Raw genomic sequence first — 17,654 nt, 5'->3', positions numbered from 1 at the left:
TCGTGTCTCGATTTAATTCTCAGCTCTTCGTGTAAGATATAGGTAGTCGTAGCATCGTTATAATCGGTAAAATTCGTGCGTCATTCTCGTCCTTTTGTTTTTTGGTTGCCGTCCTGTATATCAGATTGTATGCCTTATTCTGCTCCGAACCTAACGTGGTTTTCGCATATCCAAACCTGAAGTAAGATGCTAACCCTCGATGCTGGTCGGTTCTTGCGTACCTGTTGTGCTGTTTTCCAGGTTCTATAACGTGCTAAGGCCGCTTAGGGATGTAGGGGCAACGGTACGTCATTAGAAATAAAACGTGATTTGTTGAGAAGGATAATATACTACCCAGTCTCTCGGCTAATAACCGCTAGTGACAGGGAGTATAGCCATGGGGTAGAAGTTTTAAAACGTATATATATATATAGGGTGGGAGTCTTTTGACACCATCCATGGATGGCCTTCGGCCGTAGAAGAACGTGTGTGACATGTAGGCCGGATTTTTATTGGGGCAAGGATGGCCTATCTCCTTGACTTTCTTGATGAACGGTGCAATTTTTTGTTCCAGCATTCGTTAACCGCGTAGCGGACATTATCGAAATCGTCCTGGGCGATCGAACCGATGAAAAATACTTTGACGTTGTGCTCGATAGTGACTAATTTGGAGTAGTTAACCCTGGATTCTTTGGCGAGTGTTTCGCCCTCAGCATAAACCTGTAGAGCAACCGGGGCAAATCCGAGTTCGGGTTCATTCTTGAGAGGCCTAGGCTTGTGACCAGCCATGTAGATAATGCCATGCTTATTAGGTCTCACACCTTTCTTCAGACACCCTCTTCGATCGTACGTCAAGATAGGCCTATACTTATAATTAAAATCGGTACAAGAAGAATATAGTGAGTGGCCCACTTACACGCATGTGCTGTGGTGGCTCTCATCTGTGGTCACTATGATAAAGCGGCGAAACCCAATGTAAAATTTGCTACCGGCCGCAGTTCTCCTTTTGGTGACATCGGAGATTGGGTCGTCAGGTCCGATTTGTCCGACCTGACCGAGAGGCTCTGACCACAGTATCTTGAACACCTAGTTGACTAAGTCAGCATTTGACGATCTAGCTAAACGTATAGACAATCGACGCTACCTACCTCTCCTGGTTGGAACCTTTGTGAGTGCTCTACCCTGTATCCTACCTATTCCTCAGTAAATTACGGAAGTTTGGAAGGGTAAAGGTATTACTTACGATTATCTAGCACTTCCTCCTCTCCTGGAGTCCCTTGGATGTAGTTAGGATACGCCGGTGCCGCCGGAATTGGACCTCCAAGAACTGGCGAGCCACCGCGAGGCGTTGGAACATCATCTCCATTCGTCAATGGTGGATCTTTTTAAAAGCATCAGTATGATTGGGGTAGCAGAAGATCGTTGAGGCACTTACTCAGCTCGTATGCGTTAGGATCAACGGTAACGGTAGAGGGCCAAGACGAAGACGTGCCTGCATCTGTTAAAGACGTTGTATACGATGATGACTCGCCAACCTGTTGGGCCCCATAGTACTCGTCACGACTCCTACGGACGGCTTCTTCATACTCGGCGTCAACAGAGGGATTTTCCCCAGGCCCATAATCGTTCACATGGGGCTCCACGACATGTGCTGATGATCTAGCTGCGGTAGTCTCGACATTCGTGTAATCGGAGCTAGGATCTAAAATAATTAGTCCAGTTCAAGCTGACCAGTAGCTGCTATATCTCACATTGGGGATGTGATCCTTGCCCATAATTTGCTGCCATTTGTAACTCGCCCTCGGCACCAGTTAAGGAGTTACCGAATGATGGATTGCCGTATGGATCAGCGTGTTCGTAACCCAGCGATTTTCCTTTCCCCTTGTCGTGGTGTTGTTGTTGTGGCTGCGTATGGTCAAGATAGCCCGGATCCTGGGATTGATGAGCATCATGCGTATAGCTAGCATGATCAACAGCGGCGGCATGGTGGCCTCCATAATCGTTGAATTGACCCGAGTCATAGGCATCTTGGCTGATATTTATGTTCTGGACTTGCTCCGTTAAACCATCAATGGCATGATCGGACCGCGGGACACTCTGATCGGGAGCATTGGAGGAACTTGGAGCAATCCAGTCATATTCTATGGTCCCTGATAAACGGCTAGTCAGCATGAGCCAGCCGGAATTTGCGGAGTATTAAGTAACGTACCATTCCGACCTACTCGTTCTATGTACCATTGCTGATATTGGTCGTGCCACTTGGGTTCGCTCCAAGGGCGCGCCGATGACTTTTGCTTATGTTTCGATTTGTGCATCGTGACATCTTGTAACCATCTTTCTCATTAGGAATACCAGCAGGCAAGGAAACTTGCAGGGAGTTTAGGCCGTAGAAAACAGCAGCATTCACAAGCAAAAGCAAAGTGAGGTAAGCAAATAGAACTGAAGCGGACCGAGCCTTAAATCAGTTATGCGGCTCTGTCCCGAATGTGTTCCCCTCGTCTTTAAAGATATTCCTAAGCTGTCATAAGGACGGCCCTACTCCAGAAGACTTCGGAACGGCCAAGAGTGTGGGACAAGTTCGCTGCACACTACGCCAACGCGGGCCAAAACGTTCCTGGGGGCGCAAGCAATCTATCTAATTTGACGGCTCGAAGTCACTCTTTATGCCTCGTGATGTAGTGGATAAAAGATCATTGGCCCTAATGAGTTCGCGGCAAAAAGATATGCAGTGATCTCGCGAGAAATCAAATGGCGTCCGATAATGTGGGAATGGGAAGACGAGCTGGTCAGGGATCGTGGGTGAGCTAGAGAGCTAGGTAGAATTGGAAGTTGAAGGCCTAGGTAAGAGGTAGGAAGAGACTATCATGTAGGCTCGAGTTAGACAGCCAATCAGCGGAGAGGATGGTAATGGCTGCAACCTCGGCGTTGGTATAGCTGACGGACGAGATTCTCCCCAACTCCCCAGGATTCCCAGATAAGAGAGGAGTGCTTCAAAGTGAAATTTGGTCGAGGAAGAGACCCGATGGCACGGGCGAAGCCGGAGAAAAGAGGCAACAAAGGCGGAAAGGCTGAATTAGCGGTCAATGATCATGGACGGAAGCGCAGAAGAGAAGCGAGACATGCTGTCGCCACGGAAAGCGACATGAACCACCTTGGAATAATAATAATATTTCGAAAAAGATACTACTAAGGTTGGAAATGGCATGGTTGAAAATGTAGAGAGGGGGTGTGGTGCGTTCTTATCAACTTTTTTGAGTAAAAAAATTCTAATACTCACTCCCCCCTGAAGACTCGGCCCACCTCTCTCGTCTCCCATTATCCTCACTCTCGAGTTTTCCTCTCGTTACTTTGCCGTCGAGAGAAAACAGGTAGAGCGTGTGAGTGAGAGAGAGAGTCTGGGTCCTTCAAGGGTCCCATTTTGCTTTTGGACAAGGGGGAACAAGGGGGAGGCAGCTCTAAACCTCTGCAACCCGACAAAAGGGAACAGAAGATCAATCGTGGTCCATCAAGCGGCAGCCACTTGGCGAGGGCTTATGATGTCCACTAAGACTACTGCATAGTACGTTGTAGGGTTTCGTAGGGTTTTGTAGGCCGGCGTAGGCCAGCGTAGGCTTGTAACAGCCGCAAATGGCCTAGCTAACGATGTAGCGAATGCAGCCCACATGCGCCCGTATGCACCGACGGATCCCTTCTCCATATTCTAAACCACACACCCCACGGACGCGGACGTCGTGAGGGGTGCGAGGACCGGAGGATGGTACGCGAGGATTCGGCCAGATGCATGTGCGATGACAAGATGAGGCTCTTATGAATGTATTGATCATCGCCTGTACTTGTTGCGAGGTTGCAAGCATTGGGAGGTGTGTGAGCAACCAAAGCTGATTGCCGGACGTGGGAGTCCTCTGCCTTGGGCGATCCAAAGGCGTCTTCGGGCTGACTATTGAGGCCACATCCGAACACCAAAGAGTCGCCCACGATTCTCGAAGCTGTAGCCTGTAGGGACTTCCGAAGTGCTCTATTAGTGCACAAGTTCGAAGCTAATCCACACCAGACAAGAATATATTTCTTTACATATATACATAATCTGTGTATGTAGGGTGTGTGAGGACACTAATATAGGGAATCCACTCAACGTACGGAATATATTGTAAGAAACAAAGACATTGATCACTTTGGGGTATTACTTTAATCTTTTGAAAGTGGATCTCACCGAGGCCGGGGGCCACGGGGCTCGGGAGATGCTTCCTGCTTCGTAGGTCCTGGTAGGTTTGGTAGGAGGTGCCCTTTTTACTAGGATAAGGTACAGTAAGTTTCCGATCAGGCGCCACGTGCTTACAATTACCCCCTAGGTCTCCCCCTTGTCCCTTAGTCCACCCCAAACCTTACCCAAAATAAAGCGTGGGTACCGTTTAGTTACAGCGAAGGTGCAGGCTGTACAGGGCAGCCGGGGTGAAGTTCTGTGTAACTTACCTCGAGTCTTGGTGCATTTTCTTTGCCCTGGCCATAGAGAATTCATCTGCATCAAAACATCGTCTCGCATCACCTCCGCGTCACCTGCTTACCTATCATATCAATATCTGTCCTTACCTACCTAGGTACCTTAGGTAGAATAGAAAAATAGCACCAGCCTTGTTTTCTTCTTCTTATTAAAAAACTATCGACTTCGTCCCCCATTTCCCTATCTAAGATGCGGTTGCGGAGTTGCCGAATAACACATCCTGAATGGCTACTACAGTCGATCGTCGTTGTGTAAATCTGGCCAGAAATAATTCTTTGGCTCTTCCCGAAAGCTTCAGATCTCCCCCTTCCGACCATGCCCGCCATCATGACGTATACGGTCCTTCCACCGAATCTAGTAGTCGAGCTTCCATTATGTCTACTGAGGATATCCCTTTGGAATTATCCCGTACGTTAACGACCGGATCCGAGGGCTGGTCCGACTCCGAAGACGACGACTCTTCCGTTACATCTGACACCTCTCACGCCCGTATCGCTCGCCGACCGCATTTCCCCCCAGTTCTCCCATCCGTAAACTCCTCTTCTAGTATATCCAAGAGTCTTCCACAGAAGTTGGCTGCAACCATTTCTGCTGTTGAGAGGACTAGTTTAACTCATCGCCCGCAAATTCCAAGCAAGTCTCAATCACCATCTGCTCGCTTTCGACGCGTGAAGTCACCGCCGCTATCTTCCCAGACTCAAAGAGAGTCGCTTATTTCTAATGCCCTCCGAGCCCAGCACCCGTCAGAACCCCACAGCTTGCCAAATACTCTTCACGTACCCCCAAGTCGGCAGACGCGGCCAATACCACATGGCATCGACGAGATGATATCGGGGCCGAAAGGCGCCCCTACCAATAGAGAACTCGGGTTCAGACCGCATGTCTGGAAAGGTTTTGATGCGGAAAGTGAAGTGAGCGACGATGATGACCAGTCCGGATTAGTCAGCTTTGACAACGATGAGGATAGCGACCAGGACGACGCGTCTAGTCGCGTTTCTCGTAGCTTCCAGCGACTAACCACTCATTTCTCTAGACTTAGAGACCGGAGAACTAACCTACGCGAAATATTTAACGGTGTACAGCTAAAACGGACTCAAGTCCAAGAGATGCGTCATGTCAAAGATGACGCTACACTCGCGTTCATGACTGCCGTGCAGGGTCTCCTCCCGGATAACCCGGGACTAGATAAGTTCTTTAAGGATATGCGAGATGCCCAACTTAGATGCCAGGAGGCGGAACAACGCTTTGACGATATGCTGGATGAACTGCAACATGGCGAGGTTGAGCTGGAATTGGAAGAACAAAGATTCTATACCGCTGCCGCGGTCATAGATAGCACTGCACCCGACGATGAATCCGATGATGATAATTGTTCTCAGGTTTCGGATAATTCAATGCTACGAGGAATTACTGGTGATCGCCCGGAAGATATCCATCCCCTATTTGAAGGACTTCGAGAGGCATCTCGAAACATCCAGTTAGCCAGGGAGCTCTTGGTGAACACCCAAATGAAGAGGAAAGCCCTGAGTGCAGGCAAGTCTCATTTGTTGTCCCCTGATAGTATCGAACTATTAGAAAGTTATGGTGAAGCCGGGAAGAAACGAGCCCTCGAACTCAAGCGATTAGGGGTCATGTCGCAAGACGACATAGAGATGCTACAAGACTACGACAACTTGGAGCAGAGAGCCCTTTTTGACATTGATCGTTACACCAAAGAAGCCGTGCGATTGGAGAATGAGTGTCGCGAGAAACGGGTCATGCCCAAAAACACCCCCTTTCAGCAAGAAGGGTTTGGATTTAATCCCGTGTATTCAGACGAGATTCGCCTAGGAGATGAATTATTTGATAGACCTTCCAAGGGGCAATCCAAGACGCTAGCACATCCTATGTTTCCGAAGCTATTATCTAATCCCACATACCTTCTTGAGGAGTTCCCCCAGACTGCCCAACAGTCACTCCGACAAGCCATATCGCTCCCCCAGCATTTACCAACTCGTCAGAAGCATATCGAAAATGCAGCTCGTGAAGTTAACATTCATTCGCTCCTCAAGGAGGCCGGGGATCGGGGTGGGGACAAGAGGGGATACATCAACCGTTGGCTACTTCACAAACTTCATTTATCGTCCATGGAAGCTGAGCTCCTGTGGTCCACCTTTCATTCCCGTCTTAAAGTCCTCAATGTTGACAGATGGCAACAAGACGTCCTTCATTTGTGGTGGAAAGACCAAGCTGCCAATCTACCACCCGCTCAGTTTGAAGGGGTTTACGAAGATCGCAGCTCAGCCTCGATCAATCCAAGACCGGATCTACCTTCGAGATGCTATTCCGACTCTCATCAGTTAGATCATATGAGACTCTGGGATATTGAAGAAGCCTGGAGTTAGAACATTGTTGTTATTTATTTTTTGGCTACACCGCATTCTTGTATTTTGTATATAGCCTCCAGTGGCTATTCTTGGCTGTGTTAGCTTTGTTATTTCAAGGTTCGATCAGGCCGGATCTTGGTTTCACGGAACGCAAAAAGGCAGCGAACCGTGTTAGGAGAGATTGATTTACGGACTCATATACCCCATTTGCGATTTGATATCATTATGGAGTTTTAGTCATTGGATGGGAATGGTTGAGGCTGGTTTACTGTTTTGTCTCTATCGATGCTAGTTTGCGGGAAGAATCTGGCTGTACAACTTCGATGGCGTTCGGTTATACCCCAAAGCTCCTGGGTCCAGACCAATATCGCTCGGAACAAGGTAGTCGTCAGTCATCAGGAACTTCGCCCTTTCCAGATGAGACGATTATCCACCTAGCGTGTCGAGTTTTCAAGCTTTACAATACAAACATTTATCTACCTTCCTCCCCTAAACACATCCATGGATGAATCATCTACTAACACTATACCTAGACATACATATGTACTACACAATGTAGGTCCGTTAAGCTTGTGATACTTGACTAAACTAAAATAAACTAGCCTGGCGGGCCGTCCCACTCGGATAGGGCACCTAATGTGCTACGTAAGCTAACCTGCCCAGGTATAGAGTTGTTATAGTTCATTGTTAGCAATGTATCGGCCGGAGTCGAGCCGCTTGGGTAAGGTATTCCACTAATTATTTTCCCCTCCACCAATTGTTCAGATGCGGGGGACAGGAAATAATGTATTACGAGGACACAATCACGTCGTTTACCGATTCATACATATGTAGGTAGCAAACCTTGTATCTTTTTCCAAGGGATACTTCGAATTTTAATATGCAATGCTCCACGTTGCACACTACAGCAGTCGCATTAACATCAATTTCCTAGGTCAAGTCCGGCAAATGAAAAAGGAGTCTATTGGCGTGGAGGGCGAGCAAGCAGATTGAGAGACGTCAAAATGCTATAATGTCCGTGGCTGAGGGCGAGACTCCTATTCCGTCCTACTATACCTAAGGTGGTCTAGGTGGTCGGTCAGCCGGTCTACCATAATAAGCCTGCCTAATCCGCCCAGTCCGCCGCCTCTTCGAAAGGACAGTACTGCAGCCCGACTCTTTTCGCAAACAGCTCCGTGTCAAGCGTGTCAAGCGTGTCAAGCCATAGCTCCCGAACGGCAATGCCAAGCCCCGCAGGATTAATATACCCCATTATATTCCTCCAATCCCGCTTGAGCTCCTGCTAGATATAGGTCACCTGGTCCTAGGCCCGGGATGACTCCTCTCCAGGAGGGTCGCGGCGGGACACAATACGTCCATTTCGCCTAACGGAACCCCGAGCCTGCATACCCTAGTGGAGGGTTGCGACCGGGACTAAAATCTAAGACATGTACAATATGTTGTCCGCTACCTCTTTACTAGTCCACACGTGTATATCTCAGGCGAAAAGGGCAAATGTAGCTAAGGTAGCCGATAACTCCACGCCCCCTCCCCCCCTTCTCCCCCCTTTCGGCCTGTACGACAGATGCAAGAAGATGCAAGAAAATGATTAGCGGGCGGTCGAATCGGAAAATTCGGCTTTTCGAGAAATTCGTGATTGGGAAAATGTCAAAAAGGGCTTAACTTGGGCCATACAAGTGGTTGTCTGTTGCCGGCACGTACCTAGCTCAGGTGTGTTTGGGCCGCGACGTCGCGCCTCACCACGGTGTGTGGGGGAAAAAAGGACAGGCCATACGATATGGGAGGTTGGTTCCCAAAAGGTTATACGATACCGCAAAAAAAAAAAAAAAACGCTCTAAACTACCCAAACCCAGGCTAGAGCTGGTTGAGGTTTCATCAACAAGCGGTTCCTGCAAGGTACGCGCGCTCGGGAATGCTCGTTGGCCGTCCCGAGCTGCAAGAGGTTCGCGGGCGCCGGGAATCTTTGCCTCGGCAGACAGCCAACCCCCAGAGAGGGCCAAGTTGACTAGCGATTTTTTGCTACGCCCGGCCAGAGTGGGAGGCGGGTTTGGCAGGTGCAGCAACGTCCGGCTTGCCCGAACAACGGGAGCCCCTATATGCAGGCGTGCCTTGCCGATAGTTAACTTTCCGAATGGATGCTTGGTGTTTTCGTGGCTTCGATGGCAGCAGTGCCTGTTACATACTATACCGTTAAAATCCTACATGAATTCTGCAGTAACACATATATTTCCGCTAATACGCGTCAGTGCTCGTTATGATCACCAGCCGGGAACAGCCTACACCTACAGTTGGGAGCAATGTCAGAAAGATTATATAGGAAAATTAGACGATGAATAAAAGACGGTGGTGCGGTGAGTTGCCGGTGTTGCCACCCCCTTTTCTCTCTCACGTCAGATGTTGTCTAGCTTGATTTCATCTAAGATAGGTTTTGAAGGGGATACTATAGCGTCTCGCCATTTATAACCAGTCCACTTAGGCTTTTGTTGAGGCCAATACACGAAGACACCACTGCCTGAACAAGGGGCATGTGTGCTCATCTAAGTGCCGGGGCTCGATACCATTAGCGGGACTCTCATAAATCTGGAGGGCATTGCGTCAACCTCATTCTTATCACTAAATCAGATCTTCAACTGGAATGAGAAGAAAGTTGTGGCAGTTGACAAAACTCTTGGCAATCTCACTACGCACAAGGAGGCCTCAACTGGTGGTAAAGAACGCCAAATACATAAGTACTTGACAATTACACCTTACGACAACCAAAAAGGAGTTGATCTTTATGCCATGACCATGGCCTCAGAGAACACAGGCTACGGAATATATTACCATTATTCCCAGCTGACGACCTAAGCTTCATCCTATTACAGCCTCTGGATATAAGAAAAAGGGTTTCCAGTGTCAACGCCAAGTCGCTTGTATAGTTTATTCAGCGCATATGGAATCGACCGTATAGATATTAAACACCGGATTCCGCACGTAGAAAATACTTCAATATCACCTGTCGTTTCTATTGGATACCAACAGCACAGATGTTCTCCCAAACCGCTACTAGCTGATCCGAACAAGTCCACTTGGATGACCACCTGACACACCGATACCTGCCATGACATTGTCTGTGCGCTTGACATCTCACTCTTAACTAGTTCGGATGGTCAAAGCCATAGATATCGTGAAGTTAGTAAGCTATAACCTCGAATTCACCACGTTGAGGTTAACGATTATATCTAGGTGCTCGAGCTATAGCAAGATACAATATAGAGCCATGATGTATATGTGCTATTGAGAACATACAAATTTGTTTCGTTTATATGCCGTGCTCTCCTACTTTCAATGATAACCAAGCTTAACGCTTATTGGTACTCTTATTGTCAAAGAGTACCTATACGACTTCAATGTTACCAGTGACCTTTCGCCTTCGCCTTCAACTTCGACTTCGGTTTCGTTTCCTACTTCCTAGTCCACCTACCTGGATACTTATCAAACGTCCCAATTTCTTGTTTTGTGGTGCTTTCCTTTCTGTACCTAAACATCTATCTCAGAAACCTTTTTTTCTTCTTCTTTACATCCAACTTCTTCCTCGAACTTACCAAGTTGCCACCCAAACTCATAGATGATGGTTATCACAAGAACCTGGAATTTCAACTAACTACTATGAGTACTACCTTTTAAAAAGAAGAAATCGACAACGAAAAGATGGAAAAGGACTGTGGATGGGCGCTTTCAACCTAGGTAAGCACATTAGCATGTCCTCCCCTTCTCTTCGCTTCCGGATCTTGCTTGAGGGTTCCCAAATGAGCACGAAACTGTGAAGTCGTCAGCACTATATACTATCGTCTTCTCAGAGACCCGGGCAGTTCTGTGATGTTTTTTATTTAAAGAACTGTATGATCCATGATCCAATTCTTAACTTTTCAACCTTTCATCTCTCATTTCCTATCCTTTACGCTTCACATTCTTCCACAACTTACGAGTGATCAGATCACAACTTTACAGACATACCGCAAGCATCAACCACACTCATTCATCTAACTTTCTGGTGCTTCTTTTAACCTCTTCATTCGTTCTGTGTTTAACACATGCAACTCATAACTACCTACATTACAATACGTAAGGACCTTGAGCTTCTCAAACAAGGAGGGGATCCAACAACTACCAGCACTCACCTAACATTTGAAGAATATCGCCTGGAAAATCATTCACTTCAAACAGCATCATGGAATTACAGCATTCATCTACATCAGGTAAGCAAGTTCTATTTTCTCAATATCTCATGTAGCCTCTTTAAAGGCACGGCATATTTTATCATACCACTGCCTCCTTTCCCCTCCCATGTACTGCTGTTTATGTACCGAATTTCTATACCATCGGTAGTCTTCCTCAGTTTTTGTGCCTCATGTAGGGCATATGCCCATATGAAGAAGGAGAGTGATGTCACCCTGCACAATGTTTTAGCCTGAGTTGCAAAACTACTACTGAATACAAGTCCGTCTGGTCCACACGAAGAGTTCTGTTGGATCAGATGGGCTTGTATTCAGAAGAGCTCATAATAATTTGCTGGCGAAGATGCTATCACCCCATATACTAATATTGTCGGATGATATATTTTTACTAACACTTCTTGACTAGATGGCCCCGGCTGGCCCTCTGCACGCGTGCCTGCCGAGGTTTTTTGGGTAATCGCATCCTACCTACCGGATAGAAAGGATGTTGGGGCAATGCGCCTCGTTAACCGAGAGTTCAACACGAAGGTCATAGGTTATTTCATGAAACAGCTGGTTATCAGCTTTGGACCGGAGCAGAGCATGAAATTTGCCAAAGATGCAGGCCTCAGCAGCATGTCTTCTGCGTTCGACATGGCGGAGAGCGTCATGAAGACATATCTTTTCCGATCCTTCGCGTCACACATACAGCATCTGGGACTCGCTCTTAAGTTGGGCGAGTCCGAGCTGGCCTCTCCGGACGTTCATGACTTCGAGGAAATTGAGATTCGTAATGGAAAAGCCTACAGACGATTTGTGTCGCCCGTTAAGCCTCGTACTCAGCCCGAGACACCCTTAGAGAAAGTGTTGACGGCACTGGAGAATTTTCAGGGCGTTTTTCGTCTCTTGAGCGCGGCTACCAATGTTCAAGAGCTCGCGCTATCTTGTGCTGGGGGTTTGGGTTATCTCCAAGGACCCGACGTGAACCCATTGCAACCCCCGGGAAGACTGCCAATATTCAGCAAGCAGAATGCAGTTCAGATGACCGAGGACACCTCTATCCAGATCATGTACGACAAGCCGTACAAGCTGGAAGTTATGGAACGCAAGTTAGCCGCCGCCGGGATTGAGCCCGCAGATATCCAGGGAAAGATTGCTAAGCTTCTTGAATTCGAAGGCATGACCTTGAAGGAGTTGACATACGAGCGCCGAGCTAGAGCTCCCCTCCCCCTGAGCCGCTTTCAGGGTAAGGTTACTCGTCCAAGGGCGTTCAACCACAAGTTCCGCTTGCAGCCTGACCAGCTGACTGTATCCCAAATGTGGTACATTAATCAGCACTTGACCGCAGAGAACGCCTTGGTCCAGTCTTTCATACTCACGATGCTTGACAACAGCACAGCATTTACGAATTTGACCAAGTTGAACCTTGCGCGTATTCCGAGCTTCCACCTCGACAGCCTGTGCCGCGACGACTTTTGGGACTCTTTGCCGCAAGTGAAGGACGTCGCTCTGGGCGTCATTCCTGACTGGAGAAGCGTGCAGCCAGAAGGCCCGTACGTCATGAGTGCGAGACAAGTATATCCTACGGATGCGATCCCTAAGGTCTTCGAGTTGCTGGAGAAGTACATCGGCAAACGGCCGAATATCGAACGCCTCCACTTTGAGTGGCATTGCGGTGGCGAGTTAGCCGCCGGACTGGCGCACAGGGATTGCCATATCCTACCGGCGCCCTTCATCAAGCAGCACCGAATGGTGATAGATTCAAGACAGGAGAATCTTCTCATCCTGCCTTACATCACCCACCTATCTCTGAAGAATTGCTGGTTTGCGCCCAACGTGTTTTACCGCGTCATGGACGCCATGTCTGAGCACGGTCTCGAGTCGCTTGAGCTGGAGACGGTCTCACTTAGTGGACCTCCCATTCTTAGAGACACCATGCGAGACGCCGACCCAAATGTCTTCCAAGTCGATGTTCCCGCAAATCATGGCAATAGTGGTGAACCGGCGTACTCCATTCGAGCTGGTCACTTTTTGTCTTGGAGCGCTATCCTAGACGCCCTGGCACCGGTACAGACCATCTCAGACGCCATCTACAATCTGATAAACCCATCTTCGAACTTTCGAATCAAGAAGGGCTACAAGATCCAGAGGCTCGTCTTCAAGTCCTGCGGGTACGTCACCGTGCCCGACGAGCGCTTCATCTCGAGCCGACGATTCGACCATCCTCGACGCTCCAGGGACGAGAGCGGCGCAGACCTACGCCCGCTTTTGCAGAAGAACGAGAAGAAGTTGCGAGCGATGGAACAGTTCCTCCAGGTCTCCACCGATCGACATCTGGCCCAGATCGCCCACTTGATCGACCCGGCCGAAGAAGCGGCCATGAAGCGGGTGTACGGATTCCAGACGGGATGGGACGGGGTCTACGACGAAGCCACGATCAACGCCGCCAAGCGTGACGGCGCCCTCTTCCCTGGCCTCGGCCGCTACTCCGGAACGATCGAACGCGTCCCGGACGTTGTGGCAGAGGATGATGACGAACAGCTTGACTACAAGATTTTCACATTGCCCTTCGAGCAGGGTTACGATGACACAGTTGGTCTAAATATCCTGCTGGGCAATCTTGAGAGATCCTACATGTATCTGCATCACGGCTAACTGGCCCTGAGCTACGCGGATAACACTCACAATGGACCTATGTATGAAAGGTCACGGGATTTGATCTTCGCTTCGTGCTGGCCTTACTTTCCTTTTCACTGACTACGGCGTACGTTTTCGGCTTGCTGTTTCCCTCTCTGCACGACCGCATGTGCATCGGGCGGCGTATGGGCTTTGAGAAGGCAGCTGCCATCTTATATTTGCAAAGAAAGAACCACGGAGTGTCTTTCCAAAGGGCTAGTCATACCTAGCTCCTTCGCTCTTACCCCTTCCCCTAATTGATTTGATATAACAACGAACACACTTTCCAACCAATGACACCAATCGAAGGCATTCGCGTTGAACTTGTACTACAACACGTTGCTTTCCTTACCTTGATCACCAAAAATTCACAGTTGTTGCGCACCTCTGCTGCCTCTCCTTATCAGAGAAAACGTGGCAGGAGAAGGTTCCCCTGGCAATGGATAAGAATGAGGTCATGAATGCACTATATGGAGTCTGGAATACGAGGCACGGGTGAGCCTCAATGGGACAGGCTAATGCTTTGCTCTCCCCGTTTGCAAATAAGGCTGCAACGGGATGTACCTTAGTGGCTATAGGCCTAATTAAGAGTACCATGGAAACTTTATGAGAAATTCTAACCCGTGACATTAATGACTGTGACAGAATTGTAAGTTCGACTAATCCCTACCTCCTTATAGGGCGAGAGTAAGTCGATAGACGGCATATAAGGAAGATACCTAGTAGTATGGTTCATGATATGATATGTGGGAAGTAGGCCTGCAATCAAGACACCTCCGTCTGTGTCACTAATAAGGGGGTTAGGGAGTTACATGGCAGTTGACGTAGATCTAGAACAAAGCGTCATTCATCACAAACGAAAGAAGCACCGGCGAGGATTGTTCAGTAACTTTTTGGTATTTGGGGAATCACGAAAGTCTTATTCGCGAGTTTGCATGCCAGAAACCTTGACCCATGCTTTACGACCGCCTTGACACCAGGAGGAAAAGCACTAAAAACCCCGAACCTTCTCCATTAAATCGTCACATCCTTGCCCCGTTCTCCATGTCGAGAGAATCTACGCGGCAGTGATGGCCTGGCGGATACGAGCACCACGTTGTCGGGAGCTCAAGTGTGCCGGCTCACGTACAGCCGCCTCGGACTTCTGAACAACCTCCTCGCCCTCGGTCAGGATAAGCTCGACGTGGCACGGGTTCGACATGTAGGGGTTGATCTGTACAACTAGTCAGTGGATTCGCACCTTTACGACCTTAGGAATATTGGTGGCATACACGACCGTGCGCACGGTAAGTTCGTCTTCGCTGCTTAGGGGCCTGGTTGACCTGGATGTGCTTGACGATCAAGTTGCTGGTGTCGAGGCCCTTGGCGTCGGCGTTCGACTCAGCGTTCTTAAGGAGACCGAGCAGGAACTCAGCAGACTTTACGGGCCATCGAGCCTTGGAGACGCCGAATTGCTTGCCTGTTCACATCATATATGTCAGCCCTCTTGTCCACCGCAACCCTCGTGACCATAGAATTGAGTTCTATCAATAGTTTTCCAACGTCCCCGCCAATCCTAGAAATATTGGTATAGAGCATTCGTACCTTGGGCGGTTCGGCCAGTACTGCCAGCATATCGTCGCATGGGGACAGCCTCAGTCTTCTCCTTCACGTTCTCCAGGAACTTGACAGCGCGGGTCAACTTCCAGCCGTTAATAGCTTGGGCGGTCTCTCGGGTGTTTTTGAAAGAAACACGTAGATAGGCACCGCGGGCGCGGGCCGACTTAGCGGAGTCGATCTCGGTAGCAGCGTATCGAACCTGTAGAGAATATGGTATTAGTTACCATTGCCTTCTAGGCCATCTATGACATTGGTAGTGAAATGCGGGATGATGCGGGATGCGTCGATATGATTGATTTCGAGTCGTAGGACAACATAATAAATATCATAACCGTCGCGGAATTGAGGAGAGTTCGAATGTGATTAATCGCATAGGAATTTTGGACATACCATCGTGACTGCTGTGTGGCGTTGAGATAGAAGATGGACTCGATAACGTTGGTGTTGAATTGAAGATTTTCGCGAAGTTCAAGTTCGGGAAAGTTCAAATTGTGGAAAATGTTCTTGTGGCCTCGCTTACCGACCCTGTGTGTGGTACGTACTGGGTCTTAGCAGAAAAGAAAGGACCCACTTGGCTAAAACGTTCCTTCTTATCGATAATGGCTTTCCGTGAACTTTTTTTTACGGTGAATCTTCGGCCCTTGGGAGCTCGGGCCATGCTACTTTCTCCAAGCACTCCAAGTGGATAACGAAGAAGGTAGCTCCAAAATTTTTTCTTCTGAAGCTTTGAGGAAGGAAATTTTTGTTACCAAAGCTTTAACGCTTGACTTGAAAATTTCTTCCAATTGTCGCTCGCCAAATACTGAACGCGACAATAGACGCGATAAAAACTCGTCGCAGATCCTATCCAGTTCATTCTCATACAACAATTCTATTCAAATATGGGAATCACACCGAGAGGAGGTAGAGGCGGTGGCCGTGGTGGTGGTGGCCGAGGTGGCTTTGGTGATCGAGGTGGTTTCGGTGGACGAGGTGGTTTCGGTGGACGAGGAGGTGGTCGCGGAGGTCCTCGAGGTGAGTCCAACCTAGAAAACTTGTCTATATATAATTCAGAGTGTTAATCTGATCTGTAGGCGGTGCACGAGGCGGACGAGGTGGCTTTAGTGATCGGGGCCGTGGTGGTCCCGGTGGCCGAGGACGTGGAGCTCCTCGAGGTGGTGGACGGGGAGGTGCAAGGGGCGGCGCAAAGGGCGGTGCGAAGGTCGTTGTCGTAAGTGAAGCACCGGTTCGTCTCTTTTCTCTTTCACATTTCGCTAATTGGCCTACTTAAGGAACCCCACCGTCACGAGGGCGTGTTCGTCTCGCGGGGCAAGGAAGATCACTTGCTCACCCGAAGCATCGCTCCTGGTATCGAAGTCTATGGCGAGAAGCGAGTCTCCACTGATACTGTTACCAAAGGAGAGGATGGTGCCCCTATCACCACCAAGGTCGAATACCGAATTTGGAATCCTTTCCGAAGCAAGTTGGCGGCTGGTATCATCGGAGGTATTGACAACATTTACATGAAGCCCGGCTCCAAGGTTCTATACTTGGGTGCCGCTTCTGGAACATCAGTTTCTCATGTTGCCGACATCGTTGGTCCTACCGGGAACGTCTACGCCGTCGAGTTCTCCCACCGATCTGGCCGAGACTTGGTTAACATGGCTCAAAACCGAACGAACGTTATTCCTATTGTCGAGGATGCTCGGTATCCTATGAAGTACCGCATGCTTGTACCAATGGTCGACTGCATCTTTGCCGACGTCGCCCAGCCCGATCAAGCCCGTATCGTTGCCCTGAACGCTCACATGTTCCTGAAAGTTGGCGGTGGTGTGGTTATCTCTATTAAGGCAAACTGCATTGACAGCACAGCTGCTCCGGAAGCAGTCTTCGCGCAGGAAGTCCAGAAGCTGAGAGCAGAGCGTATTAAGCCCCAGGAGCAATTGACACTAGGTATGACATCGCATATCCTCTTTAAACTACTAGATACTAACAAATACTTCCAGAACCCTACGAACGAGACCATTGTATCGTGATTGGTCAGTACCAAGAGGCGAAGTAAACAAACACATTGCAGATTAGAAGGCAACCTGTCTTGTGTTAGGAGAGTCTTGGTATGACGATCACGATCCGCATGGTTCACGGGAAGGAGTTATTCCCATCAGGCAACGGCGACTAGGCGTTATGGGGGTGGGTTTCTTGCTAATTCGATTGTGTATAGTTCCGTTAGGGACAAGTATCTGGTCAATACCACATAGGCAATTTGGTCTGCTCTGCATGTTTGTCTATTTTTATCTGATACAGAAAATATTCTTTATGGCTAATGGCATTTCGTTCACATCGTAGTATCTTGGAAGGTCT

The 17,654-nt window shown here is 48.7% G+C and overlaps 5 protein-coding genes across 5 annotated transcripts; 3 read left to right on the top strand and 2 right to left on the bottom strand.

Moving 5' to 3' along the window:
• Positions 1 to 507: 507 nt before the first annotated feature.
• F4807DRAFT_464183 (uncharacterized protein) lies at positions 508 to 2,294 on the bottom strand (the record flags this gene model as incomplete). Its single annotated transcript, XM_048002084.1, has 7 exons — positions 508 to 841; positions 896 to 1,065; positions 1,128 to 1,168; positions 1,223 to 1,360; positions 1,415 to 1,681; positions 1,731 to 2,129; positions 2,189 to 2,294. 7 exons carry the CDS (start codon positions 2,292 to 2,294, stop codon positions 508 to 510), a joined length of 1,455 nt encoding a protein of 484 aa, XP_047850471.1.
• A 2,083-nt stretch (positions 2,295 to 4,377) lies between these two features.
• On the top strand, positions 4,378 to 7,337 carry F4807DRAFT_441088 (uncharacterized protein). Its single transcript, XM_047999352.1, has one exon. It carries the CDS (start codon positions 4,702 to 4,704, stop codon positions 6,859 to 6,861), a length of 2,160 nt encoding a protein of 719 aa, XP_047850470.1. The 5' UTR covers positions 4,378 to 4,701; the 3' UTR covers positions 6,862 to 7,337.
• Positions 7,338 to 11,053: 3,716 nt separating this feature from the next.
• F4807DRAFT_470544 (uncharacterized protein) lies at positions 11,054 to 13,883 on the top strand (the record flags this gene model as incomplete). The annotated part of the gene is made up of 2 exons (XM_048002830.1): positions 11,054 to 11,081; positions 11,467 to 13,883. The coding sequence occupies 2 exons, from the start codon at positions 11,054 to 11,056 to the stop codon at positions 13,692 to 13,694; spliced, it is 2,256 nt and encodes a 751-aa protein (XP_047850469.1). The 3' UTR covers positions 13,695 to 13,883.
• Positions 13,884 to 14,730: 847 nt separating this feature from the next.
• On the bottom strand, positions 14,731 to 15,707 carry F4807DRAFT_470542 (60S ribosomal protein L17; the record flags this gene model as incomplete). Its single annotated transcript, XM_048002829.1, has 4 exons — positions 14,731 to 14,928; positions 14,987 to 15,174; positions 15,300 to 15,513; positions 15,705 to 15,707. The coding sequence occupies 4 exons, from the start codon at positions 15,705 to 15,707 to the stop codon at positions 14,773 to 14,775; spliced, it is 561 nt and encodes a 186-aa protein (XP_047850468.1). The 3' UTR covers positions 14,731 to 14,772.
• A 315-nt stretch (positions 15,708 to 16,022) lies between these two features.
• Positions 16,023 to 17,640, top strand: F4807DRAFT_441077 (rRNA 2'-O-methyltransferase fibrillarin). The gene is made up of 4 exons (XM_047999351.1): positions 16,023 to 16,328; positions 16,388 to 16,524; positions 16,586 to 17,246; positions 17,300 to 17,640. The coding sequence occupies exons 1-4, from the start codon at positions 16,196 to 16,198 to the stop codon at positions 17,353 to 17,355; spliced, it is 987 nt and encodes a 328-aa protein (XP_047850467.1). The 5' UTR covers positions 16,023 to 16,195; the 3' UTR covers positions 17,356 to 17,640.
• The last annotated feature ends 14 nt before the right edge of the window (positions 17,641 to 17,654 follow it).

The sequence above is a fragment of the Annulohypoxylon truncatum genome (assembly GCF_022578515.1).
Source record: "Annulohypoxylon truncatum strain CBS 140777 unplaced genomic scaffold F4807scaffold_38, whole genome shotgun sequence".
NCBI lineage: Eukaryota > Fungi > Ascomycota > Sordariomycetes > Xylariales > Hypoxylaceae > Annulohypoxylon > Annulohypoxylon truncatum.
Note: the sequence above shows the minus strand (reverse complement) of the source record. Positions and strands in the feature narration are given on the sequence as shown.